At 39.2% G+C, this 19,999-nt stretch overlaps 2 protein-coding genes across 4 annotated transcripts; both read left to right on the plus strand.

Annotated features, from left to right (window-relative positions):
* The first annotated feature begins 28 nt into the window (after positions 1-28).
* On the plus strand, positions 29-6,468 carry LOC135163046 (uncharacterized). Of its 2 annotated transcripts, none has more exons than XM_064122174.1 (3): positions 29-148; positions 268-341; positions 772-6,468. In XM_064122174.1, exon 3 carries the CDS (start codon positions 826-828, stop codon positions 5,971-5,973), a length of 5,148 nt encoding a protein of 1,715 aa, XP_063978244.1. In that variant the 5' UTR covers positions 29-148; positions 268-341; positions 772-825; the 3' UTR covers positions 5,974-6,468. The 2 variants fall into 2 exon arrangements, with proteins under 2 accessions (XP_063978244.1, XP_063978245.1); XM_064122175.1 differs by having other exon boundaries at positions 145-341; positions 772-5,316; positions 5,458-6,468.
* Positions 6,469-7,492: 1,024 nt separating this feature from the next.
* LOC135163050 (F-box only protein 11) lies at positions 7,493-17,206 on the plus strand. 2 transcript variants are annotated; one of them, XM_064122183.1, is made up of 7 exons: positions 7,493-8,378; positions 10,788-11,090; positions 11,433-12,146; positions 12,878-13,710; positions 13,894-14,482; positions 14,674-14,881; positions 15,116-17,206. In XM_064122183.1, the coding sequence occupies exons 1-7, from the start codon at positions 8,282-8,284 to the stop codon at positions 15,243-15,245; spliced, it is 2,874 nt and encodes a 957-aa protein (XP_063978253.1). In that variant the 5' UTR covers positions 7,493-8,281; the 3' UTR covers positions 15,246-17,206. The 2 variants fall into 2 exon arrangements, with proteins under 2 accessions (XP_063978253.1, XP_063978254.1); XM_064122184.1 differs by lacking the exons at positions 7,493-8,378; positions 10,788-11,090 and adding an exon at positions 11,197-11,348.
* Positions 17,207-19,999: the final 2,793 nt, after the last annotated feature.

The raw sequence follows: 19,999 nt of genomic DNA on the forward strand, positions 1-19,999 counted from the left end.
AAGGTTCGATAACTCGCGACACGTCGATAAATTAGAACAGACAATCCTAGTTATCCAGCGAGGATATATTTTTTAAGGTTAGGTATCGCGACTAGTCCATTTGGAGTCCTTCGTAAGTGAATACTATCCACAACAAAGACGACTCAAGGTGAATAAAGTTATTAACTTCAGTATTAATTTTTAAAATAATTGAAAGAAGGGATTAAAGAGCGGCAGAGGGTGGGACAAATGGAAATAATGAATTGTCACATCTATATTTTATAACAGAATCTCCAGCAGTTGTGCAACAAAATCGATTATTCCTCGCCGATTGTTGTCTCTACGTCAATTAATGATTAGAGGTAAGACATATGACATTGTGGATGAAAATTTATGGGCCTTAGGCACTTTAAATCTACGATTTGTCGTCGTTACCGTGGCAAAGGGGTGTCAAATCAAATGAACCATGAAAAGAACAATTTCGGCTTGTTATCTATAGACGCGAACGTCAAGGTGGGCTAATAATAACAATTTTTTCTTGATGATTAAACAATTTTGACTTTTATTTATTTTCTTAATGCAATAGTCGGTGAAAGCCTATTTTCTAAAGGATAGAAAATCCCTGGGGTTTTGAATACTATGAAAGTAATTTATAAAATTGTTCTTTGATCTCCTTAGAATATCCAATGAATTTGTCCTACGTTAATCTGAAGTTTGAACACTTAAAAGACATTAGTTGAGGAACAATATGTGTTACAACTTCATAACAATTTTTATTGCCCTTATTTTTAGTGTTACCACCTCATACAATACGAAATATCAACAATGACAAGTTGATTTTCCAAAATGGATCAAAAGGACTTGGAAAGATGTCGTCAAGTGTCAGTGGTATTGACCCCCCTTCAGAATTCCGAGATAAAAAAATGGAAAAACCAAAGAAAAACGACTAAAAAGAGAAGAAATCGTTGGCAAAATGGCTCCCTCAGAAAGCCCACAAAGTCTCGGAGTCGAAAGTTATCGGCACCGCCATTTAATGTTCAGCAAAATGGAGCAAGATTGAAGGATTCTGGTGTACAGCCACCAGAGGACAACATATCAAATGTCATTCCCTCCAGCAGGATTGATGAGACAAAGGAATTGGATCTTGACCAGGAGAATGACACCGCCTTTTGTCTCTGGAAGTACAAGAGAAAACGACGTATGTCATCAGACTCTAGTGGGGCGGAGCCAACTACCTCGAAAGTGACAATAAATTCCGCCGATTCAGCCTTTTCATCCAAGGAGCTGACAATAAATGTCTCGAGACTGAGGGCCCAAGCCCCATCGCGAGGGGTTTTGTGTGACGATGAGAGTGAAGTCGATGCTGATAGTTATCACGATGCAGCTAGCCTGATAATGGACAGCTGTGAGGACAGCTATTCCAGAGCTCCTGGTGTGAAATCTCAGGAGTTCGATGACAAGGATGATGATAAAGCTGACAGACTCATCACTTCTACTCCACAGTTCGATAATTGCAACAGTGATGGAGCACCGTCTGACGATGACAATGAGTCTGACAATGACGAGGAGCTAATGGATCTCTGCCTCATGCAGGAGCCAACAGTTGTTGTGACCAAACTGGAGGATATAATCATAGCACTGGACAACAATAACTATTTTCCAGATCGTAAACACCTCACTCCCAAGCACCTGGATATCATCAGGGGATTTAAGACCCTGGATGAGTCTGAGGACTCTTACTGTCTCGTTATGTCATCTGATACTGAGGAATTAGACTCGAACAGTACCATTGAGTACGGCTACGCCGATGAGGATGACGAGAAGGAGGACGATGACGATGATGATTCATTCATCAATACCGTCATCGCCAGGAGAGTGAGAAATAGGAGGAGAATCTCGAGCAGCGGTAGCTCTTCCTTAGAGCATAGTCCACAGACGACGTGCGACGATGTGGTAGAGGAAAATGGGAGAGAAACTCGTGGGAATTCTCACAATGTAGAAATTCCCAGTACTCCCTCAATGGGCTCGAAAGCAGCATCAGTGGACGACGAGGACTCTAACCTACCAGAGACACTACTGACAAATCCCTTGTCTTGTGAGGGGTGCAAGGAAACTTTTGACACAGTGGGTGGGGTGCTGAGCCACACATGTGCTCCAGCATTACCAAAGAAAGTGAAATCCAAGAACCGAGGGATGAAAATAAAGAAGCACGCCAAGCTGGCGCCAAAGTCCACGAGCCTTGAGTGCACCTTGTGTTCTCAGACCTTTAAAGATCCTGAGCTCCTTCAGAGGCACTTATGGAGCCACACGCAGAGGGAGCACGAGGAGGCCTTCAAAGCTGCTAAACGACAATCACGAGGGAAGGAAACCGAACATAATGCGGAGATTGTGACCTCTGTGGACGCCGATCCGGAAGGCAAATCAGAGAGTGTTGAGTCAAATCAACCAGGAATTGCCATCATGAATGAGAAGTCCTCGAAAGGAAAAATCAACAAGACTGCAGTACCAGTTGTCATATGTCCTTGTCACGTGGACGATTTAAAACCCACAGATCTGACTGTGCAGATTGAAATGGTCCTCTTCTGTGATATCTGCAGGGTTTTATTCAGAAGGAGCGAGTGCTTTGAGACGCACTACAGGTCGAATGCCCTCTGTAACAAGGACAGAAGGAAGGGAAGATCCCCCACCCTGTTTTGCAGCACCTGCAGAGTGATTCTGAGCAATCTCTCTGATATGAGAAAGCACTTGGAAAAACACGTCAGTATAAATCGTCATGGTACCGTAACCTTTGTCTGCAATATTTGCAGAGTGGTGTTCTTTGGTGTGGGAACGGTTTTTTGCACCCACTGGTTCAATCACGAGAAGGATCCGATGTTCGTGGCGAGTAGATACTCATTTCCAAAATTATGTGTCTCAAGCAGAGGGAAAAATCCTATCGGTAAACAGCCTGATGAGCAGTATTTCTTTGTCGCTGAGTATGTCTGTAGATCGTGTAAGCAGCAGTTTTCATCAGACGGTGATCTGTTGAATCACATGAGGGAGTGTAAGGGTATGGAATTGAAGCAATCCAGTTTGGCCAAGGAACCGCCCAAAGAGAAACCGAAAAATACCCCACCTCCACCAGCCCCAGAACCCCCAAAGAAGCCTATCGAGAAGATAAAATTCAACGTGATAACAAAATCCCAAATGACTTCATCAACTCGAGGGTCTCCACAACGACGAACCGTCGCACGATCCTCTCCCTCTCGATCAGCCATCAACAAACATCCTCCACCTCGACCAGTCCCTCCATCAACTGCAAACCCCCGCACAGCACCTCTACCTATCGCACCTAAGCCCGCAGCTCTCACTCCTCAGCCTCAATCAGCTTTAGTTCAGCGTCCCCAAGCTCAAAGGTGGGTGCAGATTAGAACTATCCAACGACTGGCCCCGAAGCCTCCTGATTTCAAGGGCATTTTACACTTTTACGTGAAAACTTGGATATGTGATATCTGTGGAGGTGTGTTTCGAACGAGACAGTCTCTCGTTGAGAAGCACGCCTTCAGCCACTTCGATGCAACCATAGCACTAGAGAAGTTCAACAAAACGGTGGACAGGTCCTATGCCTGCACAATTTGTCGAAAGGCATATGAATCTCTGGAAGCTCTCAATAAGCACTGGCTCAATCATGAGCTGGTGAATTACTCCTGTGCAACCTGCAACAACACATACCATACAATCAGTGGGTACATAAGGCATATAGTAGCTGGCTGTAGAAACCAGAATTCTACGTGTAGAGTATCCTTTCGTACAAGTGCGCTTTGCAAATTGTGCTGTCTTGGTTTTAAGAATGACCAGGATTTGGCAACGCACAATGTCGATTACCACGCTGTTGGAAGGATAGTGGCGTCTCGAGGAGCCGATCAGATCCAGCCACCGTCCTCATCGAAGAGCCTGAATGGTGCACGTAAACTCTCACCGATTGCTCCTAAGACTCCACAATCAGCTGTGATACTCTCATCCACTGACAGTGATCAATCATCAGGGCTTGTTGTCGGTGTTCAACCCCAGAATAATAATGATGATGGGGTCAGTCAGGCGGTGAATGGGTCTGTCGTTCTTAACATTGCCATTCCAAATGTCGTTCAGAATGAGCAAACGTCACCATCGAAAGGCAAAGCTCCGGAGGATCCAACGGTTCAGGTTGTTCTTCCTCAGGCTGATGAATCTGAATCGATCCCCTCGCCCGCTCTCGTCACTCATATGCCCTCGGTCAAGACCATGGAGATGAGCAGAGGGCTAAATTCATCGACCATTGCACTCACTGTGAGGGATACAACGGCAACAGGGGCTTCTGTCATTGAGAGGAATTCCCCAGTGGAGGAAGAGAGTATTTCCAGTGGGGAGATCTGTTCTCTTGTTCAAAATCAAACACCCGATTGTCCTAGCAGTGGTGAGGGTGAGAAAGCTTCAGAGGATACTGAAGTTCCAAAAGCTACAGATGGAATGAGCAATGGTGACGTTGAAGATACGCCTGAAAATGGCACTACGGATAATACTGATGACGTTGAGATCGTCGAGGTGAAGAAATGCTCTAAGAAATTATCAAATTCTCAGCCGTCTCTTCTGAAGGATAAACAGCCGTCTCTTCTGAAGAATAAACAGCCGTCTCTTCTGAAGGATAAACAGCCGTCTCTTCTGAAGTTAGCTCTCACAACTACAGACAGTGACATTGAGATTCTCTCCGAGGCATCAGCTCCTGAGGAGCCTGAGAAATCATCAGGTGACACGGGGACAGCTGATAAATCAGAAAAAACTCAGAATCGTGAAGAATCCTCGGAGAGTGGTGAATCAGTGACAATAGCTAAGAAACCCCTAGGATTTTTACGTGTTAAGAATCTCTCTGAACTTCAGGACGAGAATAAAAATCGTCAGGACTATCGAGCTAGTGGTAAGACAGGTAACACATTGACCGAACATCTGATGGCCAACTTGAAACAGGGAAAGAGTTCTACGAAGCACCAGAGCATAGCCAATGGAATTAATTCTGGTGGTGATGATGGTGGAGCAGGGATGAGCTCTCCCCACGTACCAGGAAGGAGATTTCTTCCAAATATACCCCAGAGAGTCCAGGGAAACGAAGCCAGAAGAGCAACACCATTGTCCACAAGACAGGACTGTCGATCCAGGGGCCCAGCCAAGCCAATGAATAGAGTCACACCAATTCCAACCTCAAATTCCGGCATTGCTACCGCTCATTACAATAGACCAATGAATCCACCATTGTATGGAACCCTCAATGTTGATGGGAGACAACAAGGCTCAGTAAATCAAGGAGGAATGACACAAAACACATACGTATGTCCACTTTGTCCACAAAACTTTTATAAAACAATTTATGATTTTCTCACACATTTAGCACAACATCAAAATTTACCACTCGACGTACAGGCTGTTGTGTACAGTTTGATTAATGAGAAATTCTCATATCATATGCAGGGTCAGAGACAACTACAGGGTCAGAACAAGTACAAGTGCCTTGTGTGCTCGGCCTTTGAGACTGATTCACCAGGAGAATTCCAGAAGCATTTTTCAACACATTCACAGCAAATGCTGAGCTCTACCATTCAGAACTGTAATATTTCTTACAGTCAACAGTTGGGAACAGCTGTTAACTCTATGTATGAACAGTATCAGTATCAGGGTGAGATGATGCCTTTGACAACGGGGATTATACAGAGTGGACAGCTGTACAAGTGCAATTATTGTACGAATTGTCAATTCTCCAGTTATGAGGGCCTTGCGGCACACGTACAGGCTGTGCATGGAAATATTACCAATGTTCCCAGTCGATTGGTATGCCCTATCTGCCCTACTCTCAATTTATTCGACAGTGAGATGAGACTCAGGGAGCATCAGGAGGCTGAGCACATGTTTCTGTGCCCCATTTGCATGCAGATCTTTCACAGCTCTTATGAGCTTTCTGCACACAGTAATCTTCATAAGAGTGACTAGATTGGGAGTTTTAGTTGGTAAGAGCTTTCTTGTGGGGAGAAATTCCTTATACTTGAGCACAGCTGTGGTATTTTCATGACTGTATTTTACTTTGTTCATTGATTTTTCTCTTATTGATTAATTTTTTTTACCCATATTGAAGATGTTTTAGGAGAAACTAGAACTAGTTTAGTGAATAATTATTATTTATAGAGGCGAGTTGTAAGGTCAGGTAGAACTTTGAGGTCTGAGGTGAATAAAGTGTATCAACGATGTTCATAACTTTGTTCATACGATTTTATGAATAAGAAAATTAGGATGCGAGAAGAAAATTAAAAATGTTGAATACGAGTCTCTGTTTAGTTAAGTCTTTCATCTTCCAACTGAGGTAGCATCAACTACATTTAAAAGGTCTGTACAATGTCATAGAACCGTATGTGTCTCCACAACACGTCTTCACATAATGTAATTTGTTCTTTTTTAATACCAAGAGAAAATAAAGCGAGTTGAATTAAATTGGGCTCTTTCATTCCAATTTCTTTTAGTTCTAAGGAAACAATTGGTAAGAAATTATCATGAGGGACTTCTCTATTAATTTTTTACTTATAAAGTAAAGTTCGAAATACTCCCATGATATTTCTTTTTACCGAAATAAAAAATTCAATGATTTTATTAACACGGAAAATGTTTTGAGGACTTGCGGCGTTAGGCCATGGGAACCAGAAATAATTTTATTTTCTCAACACAAAGAAATTGAGTAGAATCAATAGTCTATTGCAGAAAAAAAAGCAAATCTAATTGGCATTATTTCTGATAAAATTTTGGATTGAATCGGTTTGAGGTTATGTCGCCTCAGGCGCATGACAGTTGGAGATACTTAATGTATCGAAGTGTTTATTAAGATGATTTATTAATAGAATAATGCTCACGGAATTATCACAATGTCATGAGATAACACCTGAATAAATATGGTTTACATTCTTCTTCAAAATTTCTTGACATTCTTTGAAGTGTATAACTAGTTCAATGCCGAGAATTAAGACGATTTTCATCGTTTTCTGATAGCATTATTTCATCGGACCTCTTATCGATGAAATGTTGACCAATTTCGTTTATCCCTGTTGGCAATTAACACGAATATCTAGTCTCAATTATTGACTGATAAATACGTCGGCCTTTGTTGTAAGTAGACAATCCGACATGACTGACCAACTCCGACCAAACTGTACTCAAAATTTTATCAAGTCGAAGGAATGCCCATTCATTAAATTCCAGTATTACCACAACTACGAACCGAATGACGAATGAAATTAAATAAAAACATACATACAAGTCAACTACGAGTTTGCAAGTTCCCCATAACCTCAAACTGTTGTCTATTTATGACTTGAGAACGAAAAAAATCCCAAATCTATAAAGATAGCTTTAATTACCGAAACGTAATTCACGACTGATGTTCAACGGAAATTTAAATTTCCATCTTGCTCTGACGTTGGCACCCCTGATTGGGGTCGACAGTGGGGGTTAAACTGACCCCAACGCATCTCTCGAGTTCAGTCGTGAAGTCCTCGTTCACTTGGATGGTTTTCGACAAAAGGCAAACGCATCAATGGACTAGAAAAAAAACTATCCGAAGACTCATTCCCTCACCGCGAGTGGCGAAACCCCCGCGACATCGTGATCCCCAGAACCAACCCCCCACCCATGTAAAATCCCCTCCCGGTCCCTGTTAACTCGAAAATAACCCCTCGAGAGCCTGAAAAACTCGAAAGAAAACCCACAGGCGCCTGCGTTTCCTAAAGGGAAATAACCTGTGGTGGTGGATAAAGTGATCAGGGGGAGGGGCGCAGGCTCGAGTGATGTTTCCGACAGACTGTAGCTCTATCTAGCCCTCACAATCGTGCATAAAACCCCCGCAAAAAACCCTCGTCATCCCCTAAACTATCCTGAAGCATCAAACAGCTCGCAAAGATTTTTCTCGAATTATTTTTCAAAGTTGGAAAAAAAAAATAATTCTTACTCACGGAGGAGTCCGACAGAATTCCCCGAGTGCCACCGAGTACTGTCAACGAGAAGATGGCCGCCAGTGTTGGGTGCAAGTGTTCGCCATTGTTTAATCTTTTAGATTTTTAAGATATTAAAAAACTAGTGTCTCGAGTTTTTTGGTTTTTACCATTCTTTAAAGATTATTTTTCATTTCGTGGGTGAACAATTTTATTCTCATCCCCCGAGGGCAACTTCGAGGGGGAGGAGAAGGCCGAGTGGGTGGTGCTTTGTGAAGAGTGTTTGTGAGACATTTTTTTTGTTTAAAAAAAAAAACGATTGAAAAATGCCGAGTGCTCCCTTCAGCTCGTCGAGGAGCTACGTCAGGAGGTCCAGAAGAAAAATCACCAACAGGATCCCATTGCCCTCGAGGACGTCTTCTGGTGAGTTATCGGGGAGTTTAGACGTGGGGAAGGGCTCAACAGAGTCACGAGGGCCACAAGGATTGGGGAAAAAAATTTTTTTGATACTCCAAACGAGGGAGAATTGTCCTTTATTCTCCGTTTTCATGTTCTTTGTTCTTCGAAGGGTTATTGCGACGAGGAGGGAGTTCGGAGGGATTTTGAGGGCCAGGGGTTTTAGGGTTTTTCAGGGGAGGGGGAGAGCTATCGGGGGCATTAATTGATTGGAATGTCTCGGTGGATGGCCTAAAAACGCCCGTGATGGCGATCATGGCGACGAACTGTGCTCGGTCGGTTATGATGCTCGTCGATGCTTTTGTCAGGGTTTGGGTTTGGTTCAGGTGAAGGGTTGAGAGACTCTTCGGGGAAGGTTTCTCCAGGCCTTGGAAGTGAGAGGAGAGACCCTGGAACAGGGCCGACGATTTTGAAGTGTTGGGTGTTGGGTTCGTGGGGGAGGGGAACGTCCAGACACCAGGATTTTTCAGGGAATTCAATTCTGTTGCGAAAAATGATGACTAAGATTTTAGTCGAAAGGTTGTCAGCATCGAAGGAATTCCAGGGTTGAAGGCGGTGAAGTACTGAGACAGAATTCGGCTACTTAATTCTGAATGATTTGTTATTGGAAAGTTTTGATCTTCGGCAGAGTAATTACTGCGTCAGAATTGGAAGAAAAATAATGAGGATGATTTGAAATGAGAAAAAACCTTTTCATAACATTCCTTCAAAGGAGACAAGCGAATTTTCTATTGAATTTTGACCCGTTTGGTCCACTGTCATTTTTGGTTGATGGTCAGCATTTCTAATGAATATAGATAATGCGGTTTGGCATCCAAAAATACATTTTCTTAAATGTCAAAGACATTTTTCACATAATTTCAAGTGGTTTCTTCCACTCCTGACTGAATTTAACGTCCTGACGTTCTTAACTAATCATGAAACTGGTAAATTTGAGGAGTAAAAAACCTCTTGGAGCAGGATATTTTCAGTAAAAAATGAGCAGCAAAGATTTAGAGAATAAAGGCCTAATTTGACATACTTAACATTTTGAGATATTTAAATTTCAAATATACAAGAGATTAATTTAGACGAACATTAAGAGGTATGTCTTAAGGAGAATTCAATCCTCGAAAAAAATTTTAAATGGGTGTATTTCGAATTTTTTTTAATCAATTAATTAAATTGTTCCCCTCATATTTTAATTTCTTAGTCCTAATTTCGTCTGAATTTGACGTTCCGGAGTTTTGATCTTATCAAGAACGAGTGACGTGAGGAACATCGAGAAAACTTTCCTGAAAATTAGGAAAATTTCAGATGAAAAATGTGGACCTTCACTAATGACATAATTTGGGAATTTAACTATGGAATGTGCTGACTCAAAATCAACGTTCTCGGCTTTTTTGGGTTTATTTTGGGAGTGAGTAGGCTTAAGAGAAAGTGAATGCTGAAGAGGGCTGTTAGGGTGAGAATTTGCATTTTTTCCGGAAACCTTATCCCCATGAGTCATTCTTAATCATAATTTATTAACAATTTAGGCATATGGCATGAGGGAGCTTCTCTGGAAGACCTTATTGGTCTCTTCTGTCCGTTAATGTCGAATTTTGATGTCGTCAGCAGACAGTTTTCGTTGAGGAGTTTTTTTTTTGAGAGAAAAAATATTTTCGGACCTTATTACGGAGGCGTTCATTATGGAGATTATTGCGGGATTCAGGTATCGAATTTCATGATTTGAATCTGGCAAGTTTAGAATTATTGGTCACAGGAGTAAATTCACCATAAATTTTGCCATTTGGGGAATTTTGGGTATAATTTGGGAATAGTTAGGCCGTTAAGCATGCATTAATGCCTCGAACAATTTTAACTCACTTAAAATTCAATTCTCCTTCATTTCTATGAAGATTGACTCACGAAAATGTCGAGGAATTTTTCTTGTAAATGGCGAAAGTTGGAACAGAAAATACTCTTGACATTTTCTCGTAAACCTAGTCATCAGTTATTTAAGTTCATGTTTAGCTCGTTCTCTTGATTAGCCTGGTGTTATGGATCACTAGAACGAAAAATTCACAAGGAACGAATATTTCTTACGAGAAAATGTGGGATACAGCCTTGGAAGAAGTAAATAAACTCGTTCTGGAGGCTTTATCGAGATAATTTAGAGATTAAAGTCTATAATTTCGTGAATGAAGGAGAAATTCACCGTTTGGGAAACTTCGAGTGAATTTCAGCAGTCATTAAGCCCCAGACAATGAATTAACATTCACTATTTGAATTTTTTTTCATGAGAACTAACGAGATCGAAATGTGAAGCGGTTCTTCTTCCAGATGACGACTATTCCAACAAAAAGGCTTACTAAATAATAAATAAATTAACGAAATAATTTATCAAATTTACAGCAGAGCCATGCGACCTCCTGTGTCCGGCATCAAATCAAATTCCACCAGGTGGTGGTGGGGCAGGTGGTGCACGTGGTACATCACCGAGTGTCTCAGGTGTTGCAGCGCCATCCCCATCGCCAAGTCACTCTCACTCATCTCCGTACGACCTGAGACGCAAGAGTCCACCACATCCAGACCCAGCGCCTGGGACAAGCTCAGCGTTACCACCCCAGGGTGGCAGTAGCATTGCAGCAGCACTCGGTTCATTCACTCTCCCAGCGAGAAAACGACCCAGGCGAACATGTTCGATGTCGACCGATGGTAAATATGGCCAATTGATTATTTGGGAGAAGATTGGATTGATGTAATAATAATAATAACTAGGTTAATTGTAATGTTCTAGGTATTGTACAATTTTTCTGCTGATAAGTTAGCAATATGCCACAGAATGGCCATTTCACTATCACATTTTACTTTTGGAATTGAACTGTGCATTTTTTACGTTACTCCATTTTACCCCACGTATTCGTCTTGCCACACCCTCCCCCAATAGAAAGAATTGTATTTATCCATAAGGCAGTGAGTTTAAATAATTCAATACCTAAGCATTTCACGAAGAGAATCAAAAATTCCAGACTATCAACAAAATCAATTTCTCCTCAGGCACAAACACAAATACAGCAGCGCACTACCTCCTGTACGAGCTCCCCGACGAGGTACTCCTCACAATATTCAACTACTTCCTGGAGATCGATTTGTGCAGAATGTCGCAGGTCTGCAAGCGCTTCCAGGCAATAGCCAATGATACAGAGCTCTGGAAGTCGTTGTACCAGCAAGTCTACCAGTATGACTTACCCCTATTCAACCCAGCTCCGTGTAAATTCGAGTTCGTCTCCCCAGAAGATTCGGATTATCCAAATCCCTGGAAAGAGTCCTTTCGACAGCTGTATCGCGGTGTCCACGTCCGTCGAGGTTTTCAGGACCTGAAATTCAAGGGCCGCAATCTCTCGTATTTCGATACAATTCAGTTAGCCCTGGATTATGTGGAAGAGCACAGAAATTCTTCAACTCCCTCGACACCCCTCAGCCCCGCGACTCCATCGTCGACGAGCTCGACGAGTCCTAGTACTGCCTCTTCAACATCCCAGAATTCCTCCACCTGTACAAATCCACAAACCTCCCCACCAGATGCCCCAGACTCTCCTCAACCCATTGTTTTCCTCCACAAGGACACATACAGCGGCGAATTTCTCATAATCGACGCTGATGTTGCTCTCATCGGTGCTGCCCCGGGTAATGTAGCCGAATCGGTTATACTCGAACGTGAGACTGAATCCACTATGATGTTTGTGGAGGGAGCGAAACGAGCGTATGCAGGTTTGTATAATTATCAATAATCCGGTCTCATTTTGTCAGAAAACTCCGATAGATAAATTGACAGGACAATGAGCACCATTTGATGCCAATACTGTCATGATTATTGGCAAATTACAGCTGTAATTGATCAATTTGAGAGAAAAATTTGGTGAAGAGGGACACAGATTGAATGTGTAGTAAACGAATATTAATTTTGAGATTCAGTTAATGTAGTTTTATGCACTTTTGAGGCAATTGGTGCCAATTAGGGGCAGAACTAATTCAATAGAATTTTACTTGATTATGCTACGTATGATTGAACTCGCCATGACGTTTGTTAGAGCTTTTCTGCCTGAATTGTACCTCTGACGAAGTTGTAAAATAAGTCAGTGATTGGATGGCTCGGCAAATATGTCGATAACATCTTCACCAGTAAGCTCCATAATCAAGTTGTTTGACATAAAAATTACAAAATCTCCCTACCTGAGTTAACTCCAGCTAATTGTGAAAAATTCTTCACGAGGTACTGAGTCAAAAAAGATCTGAGAGGAAAAGATGGAAGTTATCAGGTGATTAGTTAATATGATGATACGATAATGATCATCATGAGTGATAGTTTTGTGTTAAAAGATTTGGCTGTGATAAAACATCGACGAACCATAACCTCGAAATTTAGATAGTCTAATAGTAGTATGAACCTTCAAATTCATTTCAATTACCACAGAATACCAAAAAATTAAAAATCTTCTCAGGTCACCTAACCTTGAAATTCACCCCGGAAGTGACCAGCACAGTGCCTCACCACAAGCACTACTGTCTCGAGATAGGTGAAAATTGTTCGCCGACGATCGATCACTGCATAATTCGAAGTTCGTCAGTGGTTGGAGCAGCTGTATGCGTCTCAGGTGGTGGGGCAAACCCTATTGTCAAGAATTGCGACATCTCGGACTGTGAAAATGTTGGTCTCTACGTGACAGACTATGCCCAGGGTACCTACGAGGATAACGAAATCTCCAGAAATGCCCTGGCGGGAATATGGGTGAAGAACTATGCTAATCCGATAATGAGACGTAATCATATTCACCATGGGAGAGATGTGGGAATTTTTACGTTTGACAATGGTCTTGGATATTTCGAGGGAAATGATATTCACAACAATAGAATCGCTGGATTTGAGGTTAAAGCTGGTGCTAATCCCACTGTCGTTCAGTGCGAAATACATCATGGACAGACTGGGGGAATTTATGTACATGAGAATGGCCTTGGACAGTTCATCGACAACAAGATACACTCGAATAATTTTGCTGGTGTTTGGATAACTTCAAATTCTAATCCAACAATCAGGAGAAATGAGATTTATAATGGACATCAAGGCGGGGTTTATATATTTGGCGAGGGGAGGGGACTCATTGAGCATAATAATATCTATGGAAATGCTCTAGCTGGTATTCAGATCAGGACGAATTCTGATCCTATTGTCAGACATAATAAGATTCATCATGGACAGCATGGGGGTATCTATGTCCATGAGAAAGGCCAGGGACTCATTGAGGAGAACGAGGTTTATGCTAATACGTTAGCTGGGGTATGTTCTTTTTTATATGATTAACTGTTAATGTTAATTGGGAATCGATGGGATGAAGGGAATAAGAATAATTTTTTTCAAACAATCCCTTCAAAAACTGAATGTCATAATCACTTTTCTGATCCCAAAATGTTCAGGAAAAAAATCTATAAAATATATAACGTTAATTCCTTGTTATCACAGGTATGGATCACCACTGGATCGACTCCAATCCTTAGGAGAAATAGAATTCACAGTGGAAAACAAGTTGGAGTTTATTTTTATGACAATGGTCATGGAAAACTCGAAGACAATGACATATTCAATCATCTGTACTCTGGTGTACAGATAAGAACAGGCAGTAATCCTGTTATCAGGGGTAATAAGATATGGGGTGGGCAAAATGGGGGTGTACTCGTTTACAATAGTGGGTTAGGACTGTTGGAGCAAAACGAAATATTTGATAATGCAATGGCCGGTGTGTGGATTAAAACTGATAGTAATCCAACACTCAAGAGAAATAAAATTTTTGATGGACGAGATGGGGGAATTTGTATATTCAATGGGGGCAAGGGGGTGCTCGAGGAGAATGATATATTCAGAAATGCACAGGCTGGGGTACTCATATCTACGCAGAGCTATCCTGTATTAAGGAGAAACAGGATCTTTGATGGATTGGCTGCTGGAGTTGAGATAACAAATAATGCCACTGCTACGTTGGAGTTCAATCAGATTTTTAATAATCGATTTGGGGGATTGTGTTTGGCTACTGGGGTCAAACCAACGTCGAGAGGTGAGTGATGTATTTTGTTTGGAAAATGAATGAATTATTTGTCATTCTTTGTTGGGAGGAAATTTGGGAAATATAGGGTTGAATTTTATTTAACAATTAAGTAGAATAATTAAATAGTGGATCTGAAGATTTTGAGAGAACTGTTATTTTTCCATTACCATTGTTAATTTCTCTTGTTGGTGATGTTTTAGATAACAAAATTTTCCAAAATCAAGATGCCGTAGAGAAGGCTGTGGAGAATGGCCAGTGTCTCTACAAAATATCATCATACACGTCCTTTCCAATGCACGATTTTTATCGCTGTCAGACTTGCAACACAACTGATAGAAATGCGATATGTGTTAACTGCATACGGACATGTCACGCTGGGCACGATGTTGAGTTTATTAGACACGATAGGTAAATACAGTTTTAATCGATCCTTGTTTTAACTGTTGGGGCTATGAGAAAAAAAAACAGAAATTATTTTATAAATATCTCCAGAGCGGCTTGATGTATGATACGAAAATTGATTGTTATCTTTTGAAGGGTTTTTAAAAAAAGTCTTCATAATTTTCGACATCTGAAATTATTTTTTTGAATTAATGATCATTTTATAAAATTGTATTTAAACAATAATTTTCTCTTTTCCAGATTTTTCTGCGATTGCGGTGCTGGAACGTTATCCAATCAGTGTCAACTCCAGGGTGAGCCAACCCAAGACACAGACACACTGTACGACAGTGCAGCCCCCATGGAGTCTCATACGCTCATGGTGAACTAGGAATTAACTTAACAAGTTGATGAAAAATCTATTAATCTCGAAACAAATTGAACAATCAAAAATACCCCCATTACGGAGTCCCCGAGATAAATATTGCAAGTAGACCCATCACTAATACAACAATTTTATTTAACCGATCAATGCTTTTAACCTGAAGGAGATAAAAAAAAAAATAACGAATTGAATTAATTATCACTCGTTGCAGACTAATCATTTTTTTTTATTAAATCGATAGTTCCATTTGTTAATTAATTTCATTAGTTTATCATCATCGCGACGACTAGTAGACTCTCCCTCAATCATTTTAATGAGGGAATTATTTTTTATTATTTTCTCCTTTTGAATAACTGAAATTAAGGTGGCGAGTCGAATCTGATAATCTATTATGTAAAAATTCAATTCTCTTGTATAAAGTAGCGAAGATAATTGAACAGGATGTGAGTGACAAATACACTGCCATGAAGTGTAAGAAAATGCGGAAATTATTGGGAAATCAAGATTATGAAAAGCAAAATAGTGAAATTTTTTTTATGCGAAATTGAGATGAAATAAATCGTTTTTGATCTAGAATAGCTCAAGTTTGAATTTGGTAAATCTCATCACATTTTAAAGGTAAATGTTGTTCCTTTAAAATGAGCATAGATTCGTCAAAACTGTATGATTTATTTGAGAGATATTCTAGTTTGAAAAAACGTATTTATCTTGTTCCTGCTATTAAAAAATCACGTTTAAAATTTTTTAATTATCTCATTACCAACTGGTTCTAGTGATATAATGTCAAAATGATTTTTTGTCGAGAATTGGGTTTCCAATAAAAAATATTGTGACACACTTCCTCCTAGACTCAACGGTTATCGAGATTATCAAACTTTTTAAAAGTGTAAAAATGCTATTTTGCCGCAAAAATGAATGAAATTATCTAAATGAAAACAATTAATCACGACTCCTGGATAATTTTGATAATTTCGTTCGTGAAAAAAATATGATGGTCCTAAACTGCCCAAGGGCGAAGTGCATAATAAGACGGGAATAATTTAATTATAGCGAAGCAAAAAAAATAGACTTTAACAACTAATTCCCTAAATTATCCGACGACGTATACCAGTGAAAATGCGATACGAAGAAAATTTTAAAAAATCAAGAATCTTCGTTGTTGAATGAATTAATTACAAAAGACTAGTATAAATCGCATTGATTGAAGCTAAAAAAATCGATTAAAATATAGGTATATATAAAGAAAAGAAATGTAATCTCGAGTTTCTACGGTAATTCAATTTTTTTACACTATTACTTTAGCGATAATGTACATTCATAAATGATGAAATAATTGTCTCCAGGGGTTAATGACTATTCACCTGTCGATAATTGTGAATAATCCCTCGAAATAATTGAATTTGAAAAATGAATGAGAAACATCCCAAGTTGCGCCTACTAGGATTATTTAAATAGGCCGCATTAAACGTTCTAAACAATTCAAAGAAAAAAAAAACAATTAAATATGTAGGTAAAGAGCAATTTTTCCGATTATTTCGAGATAATTTTGTATGCAAATGACCTCAGACAAACGTAATCCAAGTACCCGAAAGTGTCATATTACGTAAAAATAAAAAAGAAACAAATGCTGCGTTATTTTCTTAATTGAATGGAGAATGAAGCATTGGGTTGATTAGATATTAATTATGATCCTATGCAGCTTGGATGACGTACTTTCGTGTGATTTAAGTTGAATCTGTTCTGTTCATGTTCTGTATTATAAAACGAGTAATCTGTTTGATTAATTGCGTTGATAATTAACAGCATTGTCATGTAAGGATGAGTGAGAGGTGTTTTAGCATATTATATTTTTTTATTTCTATCGTTCTCATCGGTTCTCACGTAGTTAAATGTATGACGCAATTAGTGTAAATCGAGGTTTAGGTAGTTAAGGTGAATTTATTAAATGTCTTCAAATTGACTGATAATTGGTCAGCAGTTTTTTTTGTTCTTTTTGGATTTTTTTTGCGTTTTCTTGTATGGGTGACTGCTCCTGCAGCTTTCTCTGGTGATGTGGGATTTTTAGGGGGAATCAGGAGGAACTGGACTTCCGTAGGGATTTAATTGGTGGAGGGCTGCAGGAACCACTGATTTTCGTCTCTTTTCAGAGCTGTTGGTTGAAGCTTGTTGTGGTTGTTTCAGAAATCGTCGAGAGAAATTTGATTTTTTTGCGGTTAACACCCAGTTAAAACCCAAAGGATGAAGTCATTAAAGGCTTTTTCTGAATCCAGGGGCTCGCAAAATATTTTTAAAGTGAGAATTCATATTTCGGGATTTTTAGCTGGCGTATGAGGAAGGTTTTTTCAAATGAAAAATATAAATTTGTTTGGAAAAAAAAAACGAGATTTTATTTAAAAAACTGGGTTATAGAGAAATAGATGAGAAATAGATTGTTTTTTCTAGAATTTGTTGACCTGGAAGAGTGTGTGGTTTTTTGAAAATTTTTATTTTTGTTGCGGTCATTTTTTTGAGAAAATTTGGTTGCCATGTCATCATCAATTCAGAAATTCACGGAATTATTTATGAAAAAATATTCTGTTTCGAACAAATATTATGAAACGATGAAAAACAATGAAACCCCAGAAACCCCGCCGTTCTTCTCAAAAAGTCTGACATTTAACATAATTTCCATTCAATTAAGTGACAAACACTCCGGACTAACAATTCTCCAGTATTAAAAAAAATTAAAAAATTATAACAGTGCGAGAGGAAAAAATAGGAAATTGCATTCAGCTCGTCAACATTTAAGAATATTCCGTGAATACCTCGGAAACCATTGCCTCTACCAAAAGAAGTCAAGATAACTTTTACATAGCCCCTGAAATTATCTAGCAAAAAGCTTTTGTCATTTTCCTCTAGAACGCGTCCCTCAGAAAATATTTACAAAATATTTCGCGCCGCCAAATTTATCGATTGTCTCGTTCCCAAGTAATCGATAAGTTTTCTGATAAATTACAACATGTCTCTCCGGAAACGTCAATATTACCGTACTAAAATAAAAACTCCCGAAAGAAGCCGAGAAAATTCGCGCGGAAACCCAACAGACGTTTTCTCCTAAAAACCCGACATTAAAAATAACTTTTACGGAATTAAATGAACGAAACAACTAAGACTGCAACAATTTAAATAGTATTGCCAAAAAATTAAGGCATTATGAAAACCCGAGAGAGAGAGAGAAAGCCTCGAAATTGCTTTTTGTTCATGTCATACATCGCCCCTTCGTACTAAATAATCCGACGGTGAAATGGAAGAGAGGATTCAATGTACATCTTCATCGTACTCTAGCTGTACTTGCCATTTATCGTACTGTTGCCATAGTTTCCGATTTTTATTAATTTTTGTTTCGAATTTTTTCACTACATTTTTTTTTATCACTGACTGCTGTAGACGATGACATTATCGATTTGATAAGTAAATAAGACATCACATACACGGAGTAACACATACTGAGCACGATTTACATTTATTTTCCTGTTGAGACGATTAATGACGACGATGGGAGAGAAATAACGGAAATTTGTATGAATTTCAACTGGTGATTAATTGTATTTTGTAAATAATCTATTTGTTCATTTCTGCAGGATCCTGTTTACGTGAAATTAACGACAATTGTGTAAGAAGTGGTTATATATACTCACACATGTGAAACACTACGTATAAATATACATATAGTTATATATAGTATGTATAAGGTACATAGATAATGCATTATTATAATACATTAATAGAAGAAAACAAATATATCATTAAAACTTGTAAGTTGAGTTGGTTTACTATTAATCCTGTTTTTTCTGGAGTTTCTATTTTATTTACTATTTTTCCATTCCCCAGTGTCAGACAGAATAAAGTGAAATTTCCCATCAATTTTTGCGAACTATTCATAAAAATCCCATTAAAAAATCCCTCGGAATCTGTCAAATTTTTTTATCCGTTGATATTAATTTCGAGCAAAAAAAAAAAAATATTTGAAACCATCGGCGGAGTTCAATCAACTGGTGACATCGATTAATGCCACAATAAAAATTTGACAAACCCTCCCCTTTTCCAAACAAAATTGAAATGGCCTCGGTGACCTTGAATGCCCGATAAATTGAATTTTTATCAATGCACGGTTCAACGGTCTCTCTAGCGAGCGGTGCAAATATTATCGATGGAATAAAAAGAGAATTGAGATAAAAAGTGCGCTCTGTGCGAGTACAACAGCGAAAAATTCAGTTACGGGGGAAAATAAAATTCGAGCACTCACGGGGGAATTCTACCTCTCGGTCGTGCGTTCTATTTGTTCGAATGCTCTAAGTGGAGCCTTCATTGGTTTATTGACACAATCATTTTTTTTTGTGGGTAAATAAAACGTTGATGAGGCAGTTTTGTGTGGCGAATGAATAATCGAATGGGTAATTTTTAGAGGTGTATGAACTGGGGATTAATGGAATTCGATTGAGTATTGAAATTCGATTTTTTTCAATTATGCAAAGGGCGGAATAATTCAATTTTATCAAATTACTTCAATGGTTTAAATTATTTAATCAGTCAATATACAGGATTTAAGACAGTATAGTTCAATCGTAATGCTGTTCACCCTTGAATACTAGAATGTTCTTAAGGGTGTTCTATCCCCTTTCCCTCAAAGTTAACGTGTCCCCATTTTTCAGAAAAGGTGATGTCAACATTTTCCTGCGTTTATTCCAAACTTAAAAAAATCCCAAAACTATAGAGAACAC

The sequence above is a fragment of the Diachasmimorpha longicaudata genome, chromosome 5, assembly GCF_034640455.1.
Source record: "Diachasmimorpha longicaudata isolate KC_UGA_2023 chromosome 5, iyDiaLong2, whole genome shotgun sequence".
Lineage (NCBI taxonomy): Eukaryota > Metazoa > Arthropoda > Insecta > Hymenoptera > Braconidae > Diachasmimorpha > Diachasmimorpha longicaudata.